At 39.1% G+C, this 20,204-nt stretch overlaps 1 protein-coding gene across 1 annotated transcript in view; it reads right to left on the minus strand.

The window, feature by feature from the left end:
- The window catches only part of Apbb1ip (amyloid beta precursor protein binding family B member 1 interacting protein), a 91,671-nt gene that overhangs the window by 37,693 nt on the left and 33,774 nt on the right, over nucleotides 1-20,204 (minus strand). The window contains exons 2-5 of the mRNA XM_069998278.1: nucleotides 11,999-12,070; nucleotides 6,419-6,506; nucleotides 4,207-4,496; nucleotides 3,413-3,490 (exon numbers count right to left, since the gene is read on the minus strand). Coding sequence (XP_069854379.1) covers nucleotides 3,413-3,490; nucleotides 4,207-4,496; nucleotides 6,419-6,506; nucleotides 11,999-12,070 — 528 coding nt within the window. The remainder of the gene's footprint in view (nucleotides 1-3,412; nucleotides 3,491-4,206; nucleotides 4,497-6,418; nucleotides 6,507-11,998; nucleotides 12,071-20,204) is intronic.

The following is a 20,204-nucleotide window of genomic DNA, read 5'->3' on the forward strand; positions in this document are numbered from 1 at the left end:
TCTCAGCCTCCTGAGTAGCAAGGAATCTAGGAATGAGCCACCAGTGTTTGGCTTTACTGTTTTTCTGTGGAAGACACACTCATCGTTCTCTGCTCAGAATTATTGTTGTAAAATAGCTACCAGTCCTCAGGCTGAAAATGTTTAATCTTCCTGTTATAAAAATTAAGGAAAAAAAGAAAAAAAATTAAGGATTCTGACCATGTTTCATTCCTGTTTAGGAATTTTTGAGAAAATAAAATACATGCTGGTCTTTTTTTTTCTGGTAATTGAGAGGAAAAAAGTATTCAAGTGCATAATTTCACAATGATGAAAGGGGATTTTTTTTGGCAGAAATAACCAAGCAGATTGAATCCAAATGTCCACAATTATAGAATTTAGCAAACACAAACGTCAAGAGAAGTCTGTTGACTTTTTAACAGGATGAAATTACCCTATTCTTCACATATTTTTTGTCACATTTGCTAGTGATGAGCAACTCTATACCAAATCATAGGAGCATCAGGAATCACAGTTATGGCTCATCACTTAGCAAGCTCAGTGTCTTTAGTATTCATACAATGTTCTATGGGACAAAACATTCACAAATGGAAAGAAAATCACTGCCTTTCTAATTCATTAATAGAGTTATTATATAGTGTAAAAATCACTTCTTTCTGGGGAGGGGAAGGGAAAAAACAAAATGCTTAAATAAGGATACAGGTTAACCTATTTTAACAATGAGATGTACCAGGCACTATGTTGAAAATGAACTTTACAACATCAGGAGTGCAGGGTGGGGAAGGGGGAAGGAGGGGAGTTGGGGAAGTGGGGAGGGAAGGGATGGTTAGGGAAAAACAAAGGAGAGGGTAACAATGCTCAATAGGAAATGTATTCATTACCTTACTCATGTAACTGTAACCCCTCTGTACAGTATCTTTACAATACAAAATACATATTAAAAAAGAAAAAAATCACTTCTTTCTTATCTTTCACTTGAAAGCTATTAAATCCAAAAGCATCCTAGTCCTAAATTATTTACAATGATTTTCTTTTTTGTTTTTCTAATAAAATTTACAAATGAGATTGTTCTCCTTTATTACCAAGCTTTGGAAGAAACAAGTAATTGAATGTATCTGATTCCATTTCTGATTCCAAAAGCATTATAGCACAAGCTATGGACATTATATAGAATTCAAAATAATGCTAACTCTCCATGGAATGCTTGGGAGTGAAATGTTTCAGGCAGACTTGATTTCCATAAAAACATGTGGTAGCCCTATTGTGTTCCTCCCCTAACGTGTATGCATCTCACTTAGTTTTCTCATAACCCATGCCATGCTAGGCTTTTGTTTTTAAAAATACATTTGGAAGCTGGGCGCTGGTGGCTCAGGTCTGTAATCCTAACAATTCAGGTGCTGAGATCTGAGGACTGCAGTTTGAAACCAATCCAGGCAGGAATTTATCTCCAACTAACCACCAAAAAGCAGGATGTGGAGCTGTGGCTCATGTGGTAGAGTTTGAATCTTGAGCAAAAATAGCTCAGGCTCTGCACCTAGACTCTGCGTTTAAGCCACAGGACCAGCAAAAACAAAACAACAAGGAAACAACAAAAACCAAAACAAACCCCCAAAGCCTTACATATATCTGGAGTATACATCTCATTTTGATCATTCTCTTTCCCTTTCTAGAATTAGAATTGTGAATCTTCCTTGTTGGGTGAAGATAGACTGTGCTTTGTGTTTACTGTCATCACTCATCTAAACTAAAGATGGCAAACTCTCTTGCTTTGTTATAGCAGGAAATAGCTGCTACATTCTCCTGTTCTCGGGGGCCACCTGGAGCAGACCACATCTTCTCCTTGTTCTACCTCTGTACCTGAAAGGCAACTTCTCTTTTCATTTCTATTCTGAAAATATATGCAATGTGACCCTTATTCTTTAAAAATATAATTAAAAATTATTTTTTGTTTATGTGGTACTGAGGAATCAAACCGAGAGTCTTGTGCATGCTAGGCAAGCACTCTACCATTTTGCCACATTCCCAGCCCTTGTGGCCCTTATTTTTTGTAAACAATAAAGTGGTTTGAAATTATCTGACAATGATTTTTGTTTTTATTTATTCTCTCTTTGCAGTTCTAGGGATTGAACCTAGGGCCTTCTACAGGCTAGGCAAATGATACACTACTGAGCTGTATCTTTAGCCCTTGCCTTTTCCCCCAGGAATACACATTCTTGGAAGAAAAATAACCCATGTTTTGCAAAAATTGCACAATCAAATTACAGGCTGTTGGGAAAGTAAGTTTAGGAGCAGATTACTCAAAATCTTGGCAATTTAGAAACCAGAGAATAAGCAAAAAACATTTGGTTTCCCTGAGATAGGACTTGGACAGCTAGAGTAAGCAACAGAATTTGAAGCTTCTCCCAGGGGATGTGAAAAATGCTCAAGTAACTATGGGCACAAGAGGTCAACTAAAGCCATGCTCTGACCCAATTAAGGCAGGCTCAGACGGTAGCGCCACCTGCTGGTGAGTCAGGGAAGCTCAACTCTCAGCAGAAAGCTCTGGATGTACAGATTAGTTTTAAATTTTTCAAAATAGGCCTGGATGGAAGGGTTATGCTTATGTGTAAGCCAAGCCAAGAGTCTTTTCTTTTCTTATGTAAGAGAAATTCAACATCCATGATTCTACCTCAGAGAAAAATATGTATAAACCAAAGGAAAAAAAATCATGTACAGACCAAGAAACTTCCATTGCTAGACAAAAATGGCAATCCCCACACAAAGGAACCAATAATATTATAAAGAGAAAACCCATAAACTTTATCTCTGTCTTTATAATTAAAAATTGGCAACTACTGGGAAAGTACCACCTGAAAATTTATTATATAATATATAAAATATTATATATATATGGTGTGTGTGTGTGTGTGTGTGTGTGTGTGTGTGTGTGTGTGTGTGTGTGTGTGTATGTGTGTGTGCTAGTACCAGTGCTTGAACTCAGAGTCCCAAGCTCTCACTTGGTTTTCTTGCTCATGGCTGGTGCTCTACCTCTTGAGCTACACCTTCAGTCTGGCATATTTGGAAATGGAATCTTGCAGACTTTTCTGCCACTCTGGCTTTGTATCTTGATCCTCCAGGTCTCAGACTCCTGAGTAGCTAGGATTACTAGCTAGAGGTGAGCTGCTGGTACCACATGAGAACTTGATTTTTATTTTGACCAAAGAGGTCTTGCTTTCCTCTCTGTAAGGCTGTTCTCATTTGAACTCAGGACTGTGTGCTTACAGGCACTGCTGAACCATGCCTTCAGCCCCTATTTTTGGTTGTTGATGGTGGTATTCGAGTTTGAATTCAGGGCCTCTAGCTTGCTTGGCAGGCTCTTTACCTCAAGTCAAGTGTAATTATTATAACTTCTCCCCATGAAAAAGTGATTGTTTACCTTCTTAACCTTGGCCTCCTTCAGTTTTTCCAATGCCAGCTTAATTTTATCAGCTTTGGATTGGGCTTCTTCTTCTTCCTGTAAAATGGCAAGATATTCAGTACAATCCATTCGTAACAGCAAGTAAGGACTCCTGCCTTTTGCTGATGTCTTTGTCACCCTGCCAGAGGGTACGCAATTTCACACACTCAAACTTCACAGTTGAAGTGACTACAATCAGAATACTTAACCCTGAGGTATAGAAAGACTCATCATTTATTAGCATGGGAATTTCAATGTCAAAGATGAATTGTTGGGGGCTGGGAAGGTGGCTCAGTGGTAGAGCGCTTGCCTTGCATGCCTGAGGCCCTGGGTTCCATTCCTCAGCACCACACAAGCAAAAAGAAAAAAGCTGGAAGTGGCGCTGTGGCTCAAGTGGTAGGGCGCTAGCCTTGAGCTGAAGAGCTGAGGGACAGCACCCAGGCCCAGAGTGCAGGCCCCATGACCAGACCCAAAAAAACCCCTCACCCCCCAAAAAAGAACTGAGAGCCAAGTAAGCTTTTATTCTTTATACATGACCTATTTCCTGGCATTTAGGTATAGCAACAGAAGACAGACTGGGCCACCATCTTTGCTTCTTATTCATGGGAGCTCTTACTTTGCAATAAGCATGCTCAGTAGCCCTGGTTGTAGCAGCTCAAAGCTTTGGGCATACAAGCTTACAGACATATGAATGTAGCAATCACTTCAAAGGAGGCCGAAGATGACACATCACAGAAATCAATGGTTCTTCCATGTCTGTCCCTCTCACTTACCGGAGAAAGAGGTTCAGGAGGTGGCGGAGGTGGTGGCAGGTCCAACATGGGGTCAGCCGGTGGGGGTGGCAGATCATTTTCGTACTGGCTAACAGTCCTCGCAGTGGGCATTCCATAATCAGCAGAGACAGCACCGCCATAACCGGAGGCCTCCAGAGGCGCTGAGGGGAGCTGATGCTGAGCAGTCTCTTTCTGTGCCTGGATAGTCCTCTGCTCAGCCTCTCTTATGTCTGCCACCAGATCCGCCATGAGTGCATCTAAATCTTGGTCTTCGAGTGCATTGAGGGATTCTGGGAGGGAAAAATCACATGACTGATAAAAGCCAACTGTTTGCCCCTGGAAATAATAAAAGCTGATCATTTTGATGGTAATGATTGCAGAGTGGACAATCATGTTTAAAAATTTACTTTTTTGTGTGCTAGTACTGGGCCTTGAACTCAGGGCCTAGGCACTGTCCCTTAGCTTTTTTTTTTTGCTCAAGGTTGGTGCTCTATCAGTTGAACCACAACATCCTTTCTGGCTTTCTTGTTGGTGCATTGGAGATAAGAGTCTCATAGACTTTCCTGCTTGAGCTGGCTTTGAACTAGGATTTTCAAATCTCAGGCTCCTGAGTAGCTAGTATTACAGGCATGTGCCACTGGCTCCCAGCTGCAAATCATCATTTTTCGATGTTACCATATAATGGAAAAGGTTGAAAACATTTTGTATTCAGGAGCAAACACCCAGGCATGGTGATACCTGAAATTATTAGCGCTGCATTTACTGAATGAGATCTGAGGGAGTTTCCAATAGGAAGAAAAGAAAAGGACAAAATATGTTCTACATAGAGATACCTTATAAATAGCTATAAAGTCAGATTAAAGAACAGGAACAGCTGTTAAGTCAGGGATTCTTTGTCATTTTATTGCAAGATCTGACTTAGGGTTTTAGAAAAGTAGGAGAGGGTGGAAGCTAGAGAAAGCATGGAAGGTGAGGGCTGTCCGGGCATTTGGATAGATATTTCTGGAAGGAAGCGGACTGTACCCAACTGTGTTTTATATTCCTTTAGGGGATATACACAGAGTTTTTGAAAGACAAAAATTAATTTTATGTTAGCTTATTATATTGATCATATGTTACCCAGGCGGGTCTTTGAACTTGTGATCTTCCTGCCTTCGCCTCCTGAGCGCTGCTGGGATTATAGGTGAGTGCGACCATACCCAACTTAAGTACATTCATTTCTGAAACTTCAGCAACTGACTCTCTTGGTGGAATTGACTGGCAGGAATCATAAGCTTATGTGGTAAATAGAAAAGAAAATGGGTAGGAAGAAGGGAAACTCAAAAGACATGTTCTATCTTATAGAGAAACAGTCATAAGTGTCAACTGGCTAATCAAAACATGACTGAAAATGTAGAAACAAAGAAACTCAGGGAGGGATAAAAATAAACTTGGAACCCTGGATTTCCAGAATTGAGTTTCTCCCTTTTTCCCCCACACTCTTTATAGCACTATAAATATTTGATAGATCTTCTTCAATATTTCCAGTCCAAGTCTTGAAGTGATTACTTTTTATAATTTGAATAGCAAGTGAACTGAAGTTCTCTCTATACTAAATAAGATCTTTGTTAATAATGTCAATAGTGTCACTCTTAGGGAGAATTAAAAATGTCACACAGTAAATTGCATATAAAATATATGATATATAAATGAAGGTGTATTATATTTTAAACAAATTGTATATTGAATTACTAATGTATGATCAAAAGTCATCCATCATCATGAAATGGAAAATTAATTTTTATCCTTGAAGCTCATTGTCTTATTAATATTACGCTATTCTGTAGTAACAAGAAGAAACTCTCACCTTTTTGTAAAAGAAGGACATTTTTGAGACTTTTCACATAGGCAGATGGAGTTCCTTGTCATAGGAAAATTTCTGACTTTTAAATTATAATTTTATTTTTTATTATTATTTGTAAATAGTTGTACAAAGGAGTTTCAATTCAACATGTCCATTTATGAGTACAATCCATCTCGATCAGCGTAACCTCTTCCATTGTTCTATCTCAATCCAATTGACTTAAACTTAATCTAGACACAGTAAAATACATTCTGAACTCTGATTATCATGATGTCCAAGAACCTTACATTTTATACTCAAATTGTGACACTGATTTTAGTCATCATAATGATTTCAAATTACTTAAGAAAAGTAATTTGTTATGCTTACCATTTAAATCTTTGAAGCCCACGGTGTAGTTAAATTCAGCACTGGCTGGTTTAGGTTCAGGAGGAGGAAGAGTGTCCACTCCCAAACTCTGAAACAGTTCCAAAGAGTTAACATACCAATGTTTCTGTAGTACATGTTAAACAGCAAGCACCAAAGCATCCATAATTCACCATGTTTTCTCTTAATTCTCTGCAGGTTCTTACCTGAAAATGTTTTATGTGGTATCTCTCTTATAGAGAATTACAATAAAAAAATGATCCTCCAAGAAACATTTTGAAACAGAACATTTTAACTGAGGATGATGAGGAGATGGTTAATTTTAGTAAGCAATGAAGAAAATTTCTTATAATAATGAACACATATATACTACATATAATCTTACAAAGACATACGTAATGGCATCAAAGAAAGAAATATCTGGTCATTTGGAGTAGAAAAATGGTCCAAGATATAATCTGCCATTATATGGTAACATGTTAAGCTTTTATATTTATCTAATAAGACTTCTTAAAAAGAGATTATATAGGATTGGGATATAGCTCAGTGGTAGAGCTCTTGCCTAGTATGTCTGAAGCCCTCAATTTGATTCCCAGCACTGAAAAAAAGAGAAGAAATCAGGACAGAATCACTTATTAGTTTTTGCACATAATGTTGTTCTTACGTGGAAATAACTGACTTTTTATATGATTTAAAGCTATATGACATTCCAATGTACATATTCAAGGCCATTGTGTTGTGAGAAGTATGTTTTTATGACTAAATATATCCCTTGATGTTCATCTGACTTGGTAAAAAATATTCCAGTTCAGAAAATTTTCTGGAGGAAACAAATAAATATATACTCAAAAATAAAGAAATGAACCATAGTCAGTGTGTGTGTGTGTGTGTGTGTGTGTGTGTGTGTGTGTGTATGCGCGCGCGCACTGATCCTGGGACTTGGACCCAAGGCCTGGATGCTGTCTCTGAGCTTTTGTGCTCAAGGCTAGTGCTCTATCACTTGAGCAACAGCTCCATTTCTGGCTTTTGAGTAGTGAATTGGCGATAAGAGTCTTCTGCACTTTCCTGCCAGGACTGATACTGAACTGTGATGCTCAGATCTCAGCCTCCTGATTAGCTAGGATTATAGGTGTGAGCCATAGACACCCAATGAAGCATAATCAATTTTAAGCAGGAAAAAAATCAAGAAATTTAAAAGAATTCAACTCTATCAAGTAAGAATCAAGTATAAAATGAAGGAAGAGTGGCCATGACTTGAGAATTCATGTTTAAAAACAGAATAAACATGCAAAATATTGTCTAGAGAAGAAAACTTGATGGATAAACAATAGTTGGCTATTTTTTTTTGCGGGGGGGGGGGGTCTGGTCGTGGGGCCTGAACTCTGGGCCTGGGCGCTGTCCCTCAGCTCTTCAGCTCAAGGCTAGCGCTCTACCACTTGAGCCACAGAGCCACTTCCGGTTTTTTTCTTTTTGCTTATGTGGTGCTGAAGAATCGAACCCAGGGCCTCAGGCATGCAAGGCAAGCGCTCTACCACTGAGCCACCTTCCCAGCCCTGCATAAACAATGGGAAAAACACCAAAACAAAAAATTTAGTGAAAGGAAATACAAAAAAATGAGTGTGTGTTTTAGTGTTATAGTTGTCTACCTCTCAGTAGAGCCAATTAATTTTATCTCAGAATATAATTTATTGTGCTATTTAATGAAATTAGAAGTAGTTCTCTAGCAAAATGTTTTTTTTTACATTTTTTTATTATATTTTTATTTTATTTGAGAACATACTGTACAGAGGGGTTACAATTACATGGGCAGGATAATGCATACATTTCTTACCAAGCAAGCAAAATGTTAATACACAAATACAAGTGTGTTGGCTCACACCTAGAATCTCAGCTACCTGGAAAGCAAAGATTGGGAGGATCACAATTCAGGGTCAGCCCAGGCAAAAAGTTAGTGAAACCCCATCTCAATTAATAGCCTAAGCCTGGTAGTTTACATCTGTGATCCTACCTATCCAGGAGGCTATAGGTAAGGTGACAAAGGTCCAAGCTATTCTGTATGGAAAAAGGTGAGATACTACTTCAAAAATAAGTAGAGTCATGAAAGGACTTTGTAGCATGGTTCAAGAGGTAGAACACCTGCCTAGCAAGTATAGGACTTTGAGTTTAAACTCCAAAGTCTAGTACTGCCAAAAAAGAGAGAGAGAGAGCAAGTGAGAAAGAAAAAATAAAGAGAACTAAAAAGAGAAAAAAAGAGAGAGAAGGAAAGAAAGCGAAAAAAGAAACCAATTTGAATTTGTAATAAAACAAGATTCTAGTAAGCTGAGGTGGGGGTAGGCAGAGGGACTGATTTTCCAAAAGAAGTCTGTTAGTGGTAAAAAGTTATTCAAAGCCCAAATGAAATGAAGCATGTAATGCTTTCCTCTCTGTGTCTGGTGAGGCCTGTGAAATAAGGTGCTATACAAAGGCATAACTATTTAAAATGCAAATGACCTTGCATCCACTTGAACGTTTATTAAGAAAAAAATTAAATGAGAGCATCAAACTGGCTTTAGTTTAATTTAAAAATTGATTAAAGGGAAAGATTAAGAAACTAATCATACAAAACAAGATTGTAATTCTGGCGTTTTCCATGAAGGCAAATGACTGAAGTGTCCTAGAGCTGGTTTCTATCAACCCTTTGACAACCATATGCTTGAAGTGCATTTCCATGGAACTTGCCTGCTGATAACTCCCACTTTGTTCCTTTCCACTGCATAACTGGAATTTTTCTAGAAAGAACTTTCTCTAATAAATAATTTGCTCCAAAGAATAGTGTAAGGAGGATCGTAAAGAAGCTAAACTCAACACTTGATTTTTCTCTATTTGCACATTTCAGAACAATAATTTAATGCGTTGGCAGTTTCCAATGGTGACCAAAAAATAAGGGAGTGTTTTGATTAGTGCTGGGGATGGACCAGTGGCCATGGACATACGAGGTGAATGCTGCTCCATGGAGCTACACCCCTCAGCCTAGAAATTTTTTGTTTTTGTTTGTTTGTTTTGGCATTATTATGATCTGAAAGTTATTTTTTAACTACCTAAAAAAATTAAAAACATTTTAAAATAGGTTATTAATTTATGGCTTCTCTGTTATAATTTGCTTGAGAAAGCTGACTTTATTTTATATCAATATTACTTCTAAGTTTTCTCCTGTTTATATCTCATATTTTTACATCTTTGATTCTTGGAACTCATTGGGAGTATAAAGATATGGTGAAGTGCAGCTTTTGAAAAATTTCCCAGATGTGTTATCCGATTGAAATTGATTCAATAATGTTATGTTTTCACTTATATAGGATGCACGCCACCTTTATCAAGTGACAGAGAATGATAATGCACCGGATAGTATATCATTAACCCTTAGGAAAGCTGGGGAAAAATAGTGTCCTTGTACTGTTTTTTTTTTTTTTTTGGTCCGATCGTGGGGCCTGAACTCTGGGCCTGGGCACTGTTCCTCAGCTCTTCAGCTCAAGGCAAGTGCTCTACCACTGAGCCACCTTCCCAGCCCCTTGTACTGTTTTTTTTTTTTTTTTAACTTTTCTGTAAGCTTGAAGTTATTTCAAAAGAAAAATACTTTGTTTGTATAAGTGTGTGGTTCTAGGTTTGAACCTGGGGCTTTATAATATGCTCAATTAGTATCCTAAGTTACATCTTAGCCCCCAACTGTATCCTAATTTTTTGAATATATTTTTATTGTAAAATACTGTATAAAGGGCTTACAGTTACTTGAGTAAGGTAACAAGTACATTTCCTATCGAGCATTGTTACCTCCTCCTTTGTTTTTCCCCTACCATCCCTTCCTTCACCACCTCCCCAACTCCTCCCCCCACCCCAAAGTTGTAAAGTTCGTTTTCAACATAGAGTCTTGTACATCTCATTGTTACAATGGGTCAGCCTGCATCCTTATTTCAGCATTTTGCTATTTCACTTCCCCTGCCCAAATTAGAAAAATGTATCTACAAGATGCAGGGCACTGGAATCAAATACAGTGAAAACAGCCAGTAATCTCAAAAGGTAAGTTGATAATGGTCAAACTGAAGAACTGATGCTAAATCTGAGCACAGGTAGGTCCTTTCCCTTTCCCTAACCCTTGGGAGTTATTGGGAGAGATGTATTATCCAAATAAACTCTAGGACAATACCCACATAACAAAGAAAGTACAAAATCTCAAAGGGTAGGACTAGGGTAGGTCCAAGAGACTTTGTGATAGCTACTTCCTGCTCTTGAGTTACTAACAGGCTGAAGTGTGATGAAAAATCCCAGTCTCTGACCAATCAGGATGGTCTTTCCTCCCACTAGCTTCTGAAGAGAGTGAATGACCACAGTGATTCATCAGAACTCTTATCTCTATGGGAGAAGAACCAAGTTCTCATCTATAGAAATATGCTTACATTTTAACACCTTTCATCAGCTCACATGCTTCCACAGAAACTAAATGTTAATTAAAATTAAAGATCTTCCAAAACACAGGCCCAGAAAAATTCAGGTTAAAAACTCAGGATCCCTATCTCATGGTGGAAGGCTACCTTATTCTTTCTTGGATATTTTGCACAGGAAGTAATGACCTGAATTCTCTGTCAATCAAGGAAGTACTTCTGGGCACATTACAAGATACACCAAGCTTATGAGATTGTGACCTGGATCAGTGGCTGCTGGGCACTGGTTGACTTGACAGTGGGGTGACCAGTGAGGGCCATCAGGTCGTAGTGTCCTGCCTTGCTGAGTGGCTGTCTATGGGGAATGACTTCCATGCTCTTTTGAGGGGACTGAGTTCTTCTGGTCCACTCAGGAGGCTACCATCATTCCCACTCAGATCCTTTAACACATAGCACTTCCTCAAAGGCTGGAACGAGTCTTTACTGAAGATGATGTCATTGTCTCAGCTGGTCTCAGCAGTGGTGGTTGCCTGGCTGCCTTTCTCCATTGAGTATGGTAGTCATAAGCAATGCTATTAGAGAATGCTAGTGTTGGGCTGGGAAGGTGGCTCAGTGGTAGAGTGCTTGCCTTGCATGCATGAGGCCCTGGGTTCGATTCCTCAGCACCACATAAGCAGGCAAAAAAAAAAAAATCTAGCAGAGAATGCTAGTGTGACTGACATATTAAATTAACTGAACTCACAAGGGTGAAATCAGGAAAAAGCTTTATTATTTTCCCATCACTGTCACAGTTCTACCAGGACTGTGATAATGTCAAACTCCAGCTTGCTTTATTTATGCATTTATTTACTTTTATGTCTGTATTTATTTATTTGTGCCAGTCCTGGGGCTTGAACTCAGGGCCTGGGTGCTGTACCGGAGTATTTTTTTTTTTTTTTGCTCAAGGCTACCACTTTAGCCATAGCTCTACTTCCAGTTTTTTGGTGGTTAGTTGGAGATAAGAGTCTCACAGACATGATCCTCAGAATTTAGCTTCTTGAGTAGATATGATTACAGGCCTGAGCTCTAGGCAACTCCAGCTTTTTGGAGACTACATTCTTGTCATATTAATATCAAATTCTGTGGGCTATGTTCCCCTCTAATTTGAAGGTGAAGAAGGAAAGCTTACCTGGGTCAGAAGATCCATCTCCCCCAGCAAAGTGCTGAACATTTGGTCTATGTCTTCCCCGGAGTCATCCATCTGTGAAAGGAAGAAAAACAGACATGAACAATCTGATAAAAATGTATACAGGGCTGGTTGTCAATTTATTCTCTCTAAGAACCTGTTCCATGAGCAGGCAAGCTGGGAAGAGTACTCTGCAAAGAGGGAGATTTGTCTTACTCCCAAATTCCTTCCTAAACGCCATCTAATTTGCAAGGTCCCCTGTTGAGCCAAACCCTGGGTATGGCTGCCTGGCTATAATTGAACTTTGTTTTCCCAAGCTGAACATTGAAAGAAATGGATGTTGTTCTGGGCTTCACCTTGGCACAGGATAACCTAGTCCAGATGAGAAAACCTCATGACCAACCCCCCTCCTCATTTTGTCAGAGAAATGTAAAACATTTACCTCCATTTAAAAATGTATGCTAAAATGATATGCCAGGAGTGGGTAGCCACATTTACCAATTATTCCTTTCAAAGGTATTTCTGGAGTAAGTGCAGCTTTGGGCACATTTATTTGTGAGTACAGGATAGTGATCATTTAGAGCTAAAAAGGCCATAGGGACAAATAAAAAGCAATGGAAAGAGTGTTTTATATTACATTCTCCCCCTCCCCCAAACCAAGTGAAGCAATTACCTAAGAGAGGAAAAATCAGGGTTGCTGGAAGCTAGTGGCTCACACCTGTAATCCTAGCTACTCAGAAAGCTGAGATCTGAGGATCACAGTTGGAAGCCAGCCAGGGCAGGAAAGTCCATGAAATTCTTGTCTCCAATAAACTACCAATAAAGTCAGAGGTAAAGCTATAGCTCAAATGGTATGGCATGCACGTGCATGCACACGTGTGCACACACATATTGTGTTGTGATAAAACAGGCAGGTGCCCTAGGAAGTATAACTATCCACTCTCTTTCCTGACAGTTGGGGCATGGCTGGGTTTGGGCAATGGAGAGCTAAGAATGTCTCCCTCCGCCACTACTGCAAGGTTCAATGTGGCAAAGGAAATGAATTGCTTCATCTGTAGAATGAACATTTGTCTGAGGATCATTTCTAAGGGTCCTAAATGCTCTAGAGCACCATAATATACATGCCCATCATGGTTCAAACAAGTGGCCTGCTAAGGGTCAAGATGAGAAGGTCAGGTTAGCAGGGTGCTGGTGGCTCAGGCCTGTAATCCTAGCTACTCAGGAGGCTGAGATATGAAGATCATGGTTCCAAGGCAGCCTGGGCAGGAAAAAGTCCAATAATCTACCAAAAAACCAGAAGTGGAGTTGTGGCTCAAGTGGTAGAGTGCAAGCACAGAACAAAAATATCCAAACATGTTCTGTGCTGAACACATCACATATTTTTTTTCTTATCATGATTTCCTGACAAAACACTGTATGAGAAAGAAAAGTGCTGGAAGAATATCAATACCAAATTTCAAACTCTACTACAAAGCCATAGTAATCAAAACAGCTTGGTACTGGCACAAGAATAGACCTCAGGACCAATGGAATAGAATTGAAAACCCAGAAATGAACCCACAGACCTATAGCCATCTAATCTTCGACAAGGGAGCTAAAAAAATAGAATGGAAGAAAGTAAATGGTGCTGGCAAAATTGGTTAAACTCCTGTAGAAAACTAAAGCTAGATCCTTATATATCAGCCTGCACCAGAATCAACTCCAAATGGATCAAAGACCTCAAAGTCAAAGCAGACACTGAAAACATTACAGAATGAAATAGGAGAAGCCCTAGGTCTCCTTGGCACAGGCCCAAATTTTCTTAATAGAGACCCAGAAACACAACAAATGATAGAAATTGCAGAGCTTCTGCATGGCAAAGGACATAGCTAGCAAGATCAATAGAAAGCCCACGGATTGGGAGAAGATCTTCACTAGCCATACAATGGACAAGGGTCTCATATCTAAAATATACCTGGAACTCAAAAAATTAAATCCCCCAACAACAAATCTTCAAAGAAACAACTGCCCAATAAATAAGTGGGATAAAGACTTAAAGAGAAACTTCTCTGAAGAAGAAGGATGGCCAATAGACACATGAAGAAATGCTCAATCTCTCTAGCCATAAAAGAAATGCAAATTAAAACAACATTGAGATACCACCTCACTCCAGTTAGAATGGCTATAATCAAGAACTCTAATAACAACAGGTGCTGGAGGGGATGTGGACAGAAGGGAACCTTATTGCATTGTTGGTGGGAGTGTAAACTTGTTCAACTACTTTGGAAAGCAGTATGGAGTTTCCTCAAAAGACTCCACATAGAACCCAGCAATCCCACTTTTGGGCATTTACCCGAATGTTCACAAACAAGACAACACTAAAGCTACCAGCACGACTATGTTTATTGAAGCCTATTTACCATAGCTAAGATATGGAACCAACCCAGATGCCCCTCAGTAGATGAATGGATCAAGAAAATGTAGTATATATACACAATGGAATTCTATGCCTCCATCAGAAAGAATGACATTGCCCCATTTGTTAGGAAATGGAAAGACTTGGAAAAAATTATATTAAGTGAAGTAAGCCAGGCCCAAAGAAACATAGGTCCCATGGTTTCCCTTATTTGCAAAAACTAGTATATGTCTGAGTCAAGCAGAAAAGGTCAGATAAGTTGATGTTAGGGAAATGAACCCTAAGATATGTATTCAAATGTTTTTTTTTTTCTTTCATGAGATTGTTTCTAACACATTTATAAGATGATTTCTTTGTTGCTTTGTATGTCCCTCCCCCAAGAAATAACCCCTGCTTTCACTGTATTTGATGTTGGTATAATTTGTGGAGGGGAAGGGAAAAACAAATTGTTTAAATAAGGATACAGGGGGACCAGTTGTAACAATGAGACGTACAAGTTGTCATGTCAAAAACGAACTTTACAACTTTGGGGGGGGGGAGAGTTGGGTGGGGGAGTGAGGGGAGGATGGGATGGGAAGAGGAAACAAAGGAGAAGGCTACAATGCTTGATAAGAAATGTACTCATTATCTTGCCCATGTAAATATAACCCCTCTGTACGGTAGTTTTACAATAAAACAAAACAAAACAAAAAAACACTGTATGACAACTACCATCATGCACGACATAATGACCCCTGAGCTTTTATTTTTAGGCTAACCAACAGACTGCACAGAGCCTTCATGAGCCTGTGATTCCCTTACCTGCTGACTCAGTAGTGTTTTAGTTTATGCAAGTCCATCTTATGATCTTATGATGATAAAACTGTCTAATGGCATATTACTTAGAACCTGCCTTAACGGTTAAGTGACAGGTGATTGTGATGACAGACTGTGATTACACTGTTTCAGGTAATTAATCTAGAGGTGACAGAAAGTCCACAGAGATGAGTGTGCAAATGTCAGAGACTTGAGCATCCTTGCATTTGCATGTCCACAGGGTTTCTTGGGACTCATTTCTATATACTCTGCCAAACAAGGGCATTTGCTCCAAACATATTTACCTGAGTATGCATGTATACCCGTTTGTTTTTGTATGGAAACTTTTAAGTGTGTACATTTATGTGTACACTTATACACTTGTATATATAATGTATGAATTTAAATATATGCAGAATGACATGACTGTTTACTTGTGACTCGACTTTAACAATGATCAACTCAAACATTTTAAAAAATTGTTCTCAACTTGTTCATGGTTTAAATTTTTATTAGCATCTATTAGTTGTATAGTGGGATTCATTTTTAACATATCCATTTATGTAAACAATGCATTATTTTTTTTTTGTTGTTGGTACCATATTGGGATTGGGAAGCAGAGTCTGGTCCCTTAGTTTTTTTTTGCTTAAGTGTTGGCATTCTACCACTTGAGTTTTGGGTGGTTTAATGGGGATAGGAATCTTATAGACTCTTCTTGCTTGGGCTGGCTTTGAACCTTGATTCTCAGATCTTAGTCTCCTAAGTAGCTAAGATTACAGGTGTGATCCACCAGCACCTCACTACCATGCATTTTGATCATAATCATCTCCTCCATCACTTTCCCTTCTGTCCTCCTTTTCCCTTCCCAAACCTGTCTCAAGTGTCCTTGCTCCATTTTTGCACAAGTACCTGCAGTCTTTCAACTATACTTGCCCTCACCCACCCCCTCCAATAGTACCTACACCCCTAATATTCTTTGTTATTAAAGTGCATGTTAATTTTCAAAGGGGTTTCACTAACTCATGACCTTTTAATTTAAGGGTATCTCTATATCTTCCTTCAATAGATGATGATGATGAGGCTGACACTCACTATGTAGCCCAGGCTGACCTCAAACTCATAATCCTCTGCCTAAGCCTCTTGGGTTCTGTGCAATCCTATACATAATTCCTCAATAATAATAATAATAGTTGTTGTTGTTGTTCTTTGTGAAGCCTGAACTCAGGGCCTAGGTGCTGTCCCTGAACTTTTCTGCTCAAGGCTAGTGCTCTACAATTTTGAGCCATAGCTCTACTTCTGGTTTTCTGGTGGTTAATTGGAGATAAGAGTCTCATGGACTTTCCTGCTAGGACTGGCTTCAAACCTCGATCCTCAGGTCTCAGCTTCTGGAGTAGCTAGGATTACAGGCATGAGTCATCATCATGGGGCAATTATTTTTTAATAGATTGTTTTAAGCAAATTATTATTTTTCCATAAGAACCTCAGCATGGGGCTGGGAAGGTAACTCAGTGGTAGAGCGCTTGCCTTGCATGCCTGAGGCCCTGGGTTCGATTCCTCAGCACCACATAAGCAAAAAGAAAAAAGCCAGAAGTGGCGCTGTGGCTCAAGTGGTAGAGCGCTAGCCTTGAGCTGAAGAGCTGAGGGACAGCGCCCAGACCCAGAATTCAGGCCCCACAACCGGACCCTCCCCCCCCCCCAAAAAGAACCTCAGTATGTAGAGCTAAAAGACAAGGACTGAAAAAGCTATAATACTATTATCTATTATTAATATAATTTATTATACAGTAGTATATAATGATATAATAGTATTATAATATAATAGTATTACTAATAAACTACTATTGCAATTATCTGTTATCATCTATTAGATAATTCTATTATTTCTGCATGGATGTTTACATGTATACATATATACATATATATTTACATATATTTAGGTATTTATGTTGAAAATAACTTACGTGTTGAATTAAGCTGAGTCTAGGCCAGTCTATTTTTCTCTAAAATAACTAATTCTAACATGCTTTGTCTTTTCTTTTTCCTGGTCCAGGGCTTGAACTCAGGGCCTCACACTCTCATTGGGTTTATTCATGAAAGTAGTATTCTACCACTTGAGCCATGGTCTCCATTCTAATATTTTTGCTGGCCAGTTGGGAATAGGGTTTTGAGGACTCTTCTGTCCAGGCTGGCTCTGAACCTTGAACCAGGTCTCTGCTTCCTGAATAGCTAGGATTACAGGCGTTAAACACCAGCTCCTGGCTTTATTCTAAAATATTATAGCTCACCTTTTAATGTGATGATAGTGAGAATGATGATTTTGCTCTTTGACTTACAAATGATACTTCAGAGAGAAAGAGAGAGAAAGAAAGAGAGAGAGGGAGAGAGAGAGGGGGGAGAGAGGGAGGGGGAGAGAGAGACAGAGAGAGAGACAGAGAGAGAGAGAGAGAGAGAGAGAGAGGGAGAGAGAGAGAGAGAGAGAGAGAGAGAGAGAGAGAGAGAGAGAGAGAGAGAGAGAGAGAGAGAGAGAGAGAGAACTAGTCCAAGAGTTGGAGTGGAACATTCATAATAAAGCAATAGATTGGGTGGAGTTAAAAATCTTTTCCTGGGTATGTCATCTTTTGGAAAGAATATCAAATTGCTGATTAATAGAAAACTAGCATTGTACTTCATTAGATTCCCTTGTTTTTGTTTTGTTTTGTTTTTTAGTGTGGGTGAAGGCAGGGGTGAGTTAGGTGAGCTGCATATTCTAGTGACACCCTGTCTTGTACTCCTCAATATCAGGGAGATTTCTCAGGTACTCAGCCTCTCCTGGAAACCTAAATTCCCAGGCTTTAGTTTAATTTAATTTATTTATCTCGTGTCAGTCCTGGGGCTTGAACTCAGGGCTTAGACACCATCCCTTGAGCTCCTTTTTTCAAGGCTAGTGCACTATCACTTGAGCTCCACTTCCAGCTTTGTTGGTGCTTAATTGGAGATAAGAGTCTCATGGACTTTCCTGCCCAGGCTGGCTTTGAACCAAGATCCTCAGATCTCAGCCTCCTGAGTAGCTAGGATTATAGGTGTGTGCTACCAGTGCCAAGCCAGGCTTTTGTTTTTAGCTTCAAAGAATTTCTATTCCCCATATATACACCCTTATCCTATCTGTCCAATAAGGCAGCCAGTTCAAGGTCCCACGGGCATTTCCATCTAAGCAGGCCCAATTTCCTCCCTATGCATTCTCCTCCTACATGCTCTAACTTGGCCAGTGACCATCAATCATTCGTTCTTTAATCTGATTTTAGTAAGCATGATCTAGTCTTTTGTTACTCCCATTTTCCCATTCAATGACTCAAATACTCCTGCTGGTTTTTCCTGGAGGAATTTCTCCCTTCCCTTACCCTGAGCACTTCATCAGTTCCTCAAGTCTCCAGCCCCCTCTCCTGCCCCATCCATTACCACTGCACACAGCACCGCTGCCAACTTCTAAAACCAATGTGAGCTTGTAATTCTCCCACTCAAAACTGTTCCCAGGCTGGCCTTGATGAAATAGAGAGAGTGCAGATGTTCACCATGTCTGTAACATCCTTCCTAACTTGCCCCAATACTTCTTAGGGTTCTCTATTCACTCAGGGCCTTTGCTGTTCCCTTCCCAGGCTTTTAATGATTCCTTTTCTCTTTGTAGATATGGTCTCTACATAATAACCTCTGTCTACATTTCCTTCAGAAAATCCTGCTCATCATTCAAAACCCAGCTTTATAGTCAACACTTCCACAATGTCTTTACCTACTCCAGATCCAGACTACAGAACAGGCCACAAGCTGGATACAATACGAAACGCTCTGTCACTCCACTGTTTCTCTCTGTGTCTGTCTGTCTCTAAGAGGATTACATTGGAATATGTACCGCTGAATTCAAACAATCACAAATGCTAGTGGGAGCCAGGAAGCCACTTTTGTATATATGATATGAAATAATGTACTATATCTTTTTTCACCGTGCTGTTCTCTCAGTAGAAGTTATATTGAGGCACTACTGACATGCCAAAGCTACATACATTTAAATTGTACAAACTGATAAGCTTTGCCTTATGGGTGTACCCATGAAACATTACTGTACTCCAAGCAATGATCATTAGCCATCAGCTCCAAAGCCTCTTGAATGATCATTTGCAATTATGCTCTCTTCTTCCTGCTCTTCTCCTCAAATTCCAAACAAATATTCATCTGCTTTCTCTCACTATAAATGAGTTCACATTTCTTATAGTTTTACCTAAGTAGAACCATCAAATTTAGTCATTTTGCCTCTTTTAGAAGCAATATTATTATACCTTGTTGTTATTATTATTATTGTTATTATTTGATGGTCTTGGGGCTTGAAATTCAGGGCCTGGCCACTGTCTTTGAGCTTTTGTGCTCAAGGCTAGCTCCACAGCTTCATTCTCGGCTTTTTGGTGCCTTTTCTGCCTAGGATGGCTTCCAACCAAAGTCTTCTGGGATTACAGATGTGAGCTACCAGTGCTTGGCAAAAGCAATACAATATAGTAATTTTGAGCAATATAATAATTTTGAGATGATATATTTTGTGAATGAGTAGTAGTAGTTCATTATATTTTTACGTTTGGTTGGGTAATATTCCATTGTTACCATTTTCTTTTACACTTTTGTACTTGCTTATTTAAATTTTATATCAGTCAGTTGTACAAAGGGATTTCATTTGAACAAACTTATTTATGTGTACAATACTTTTTGATCATAATCACTCCCTTTGGCCATTTGAAAACAGTTTAGAATATTGAAGTTGACCTGAATCTTTCAGTGTAATATATATATATATATATAATATATATATATATATATAATATATATATTTTTCAAAATGCAACAAGAACTTTCTATCAAGAGGAAATGGCTCAGGGACTTGAGCTGCACGTGGTTAAGACTGCTGCAGCTCTGAGAAGTTATGGGTTCTGTGGAATATAAAACAGGAAACAGAAGCAGTGCTAAAATTACACATTATCTCAAATTAATTCCCTTGACACG

Source organism: Dipodomys merriami, unplaced genomic scaffold (assembly GCF_024711535.1).
Source record: "Dipodomys merriami isolate MVZ:Mamm:240054 unplaced genomic scaffold, mDipMer1.0.p SCAF_51, whole genome shotgun sequence".
In the NCBI taxonomy this organism is placed as follows: Eukaryota; Metazoa; Chordata; class Mammalia; order Rodentia; family Heteromyidae; genus Dipodomys; species Dipodomys merriami.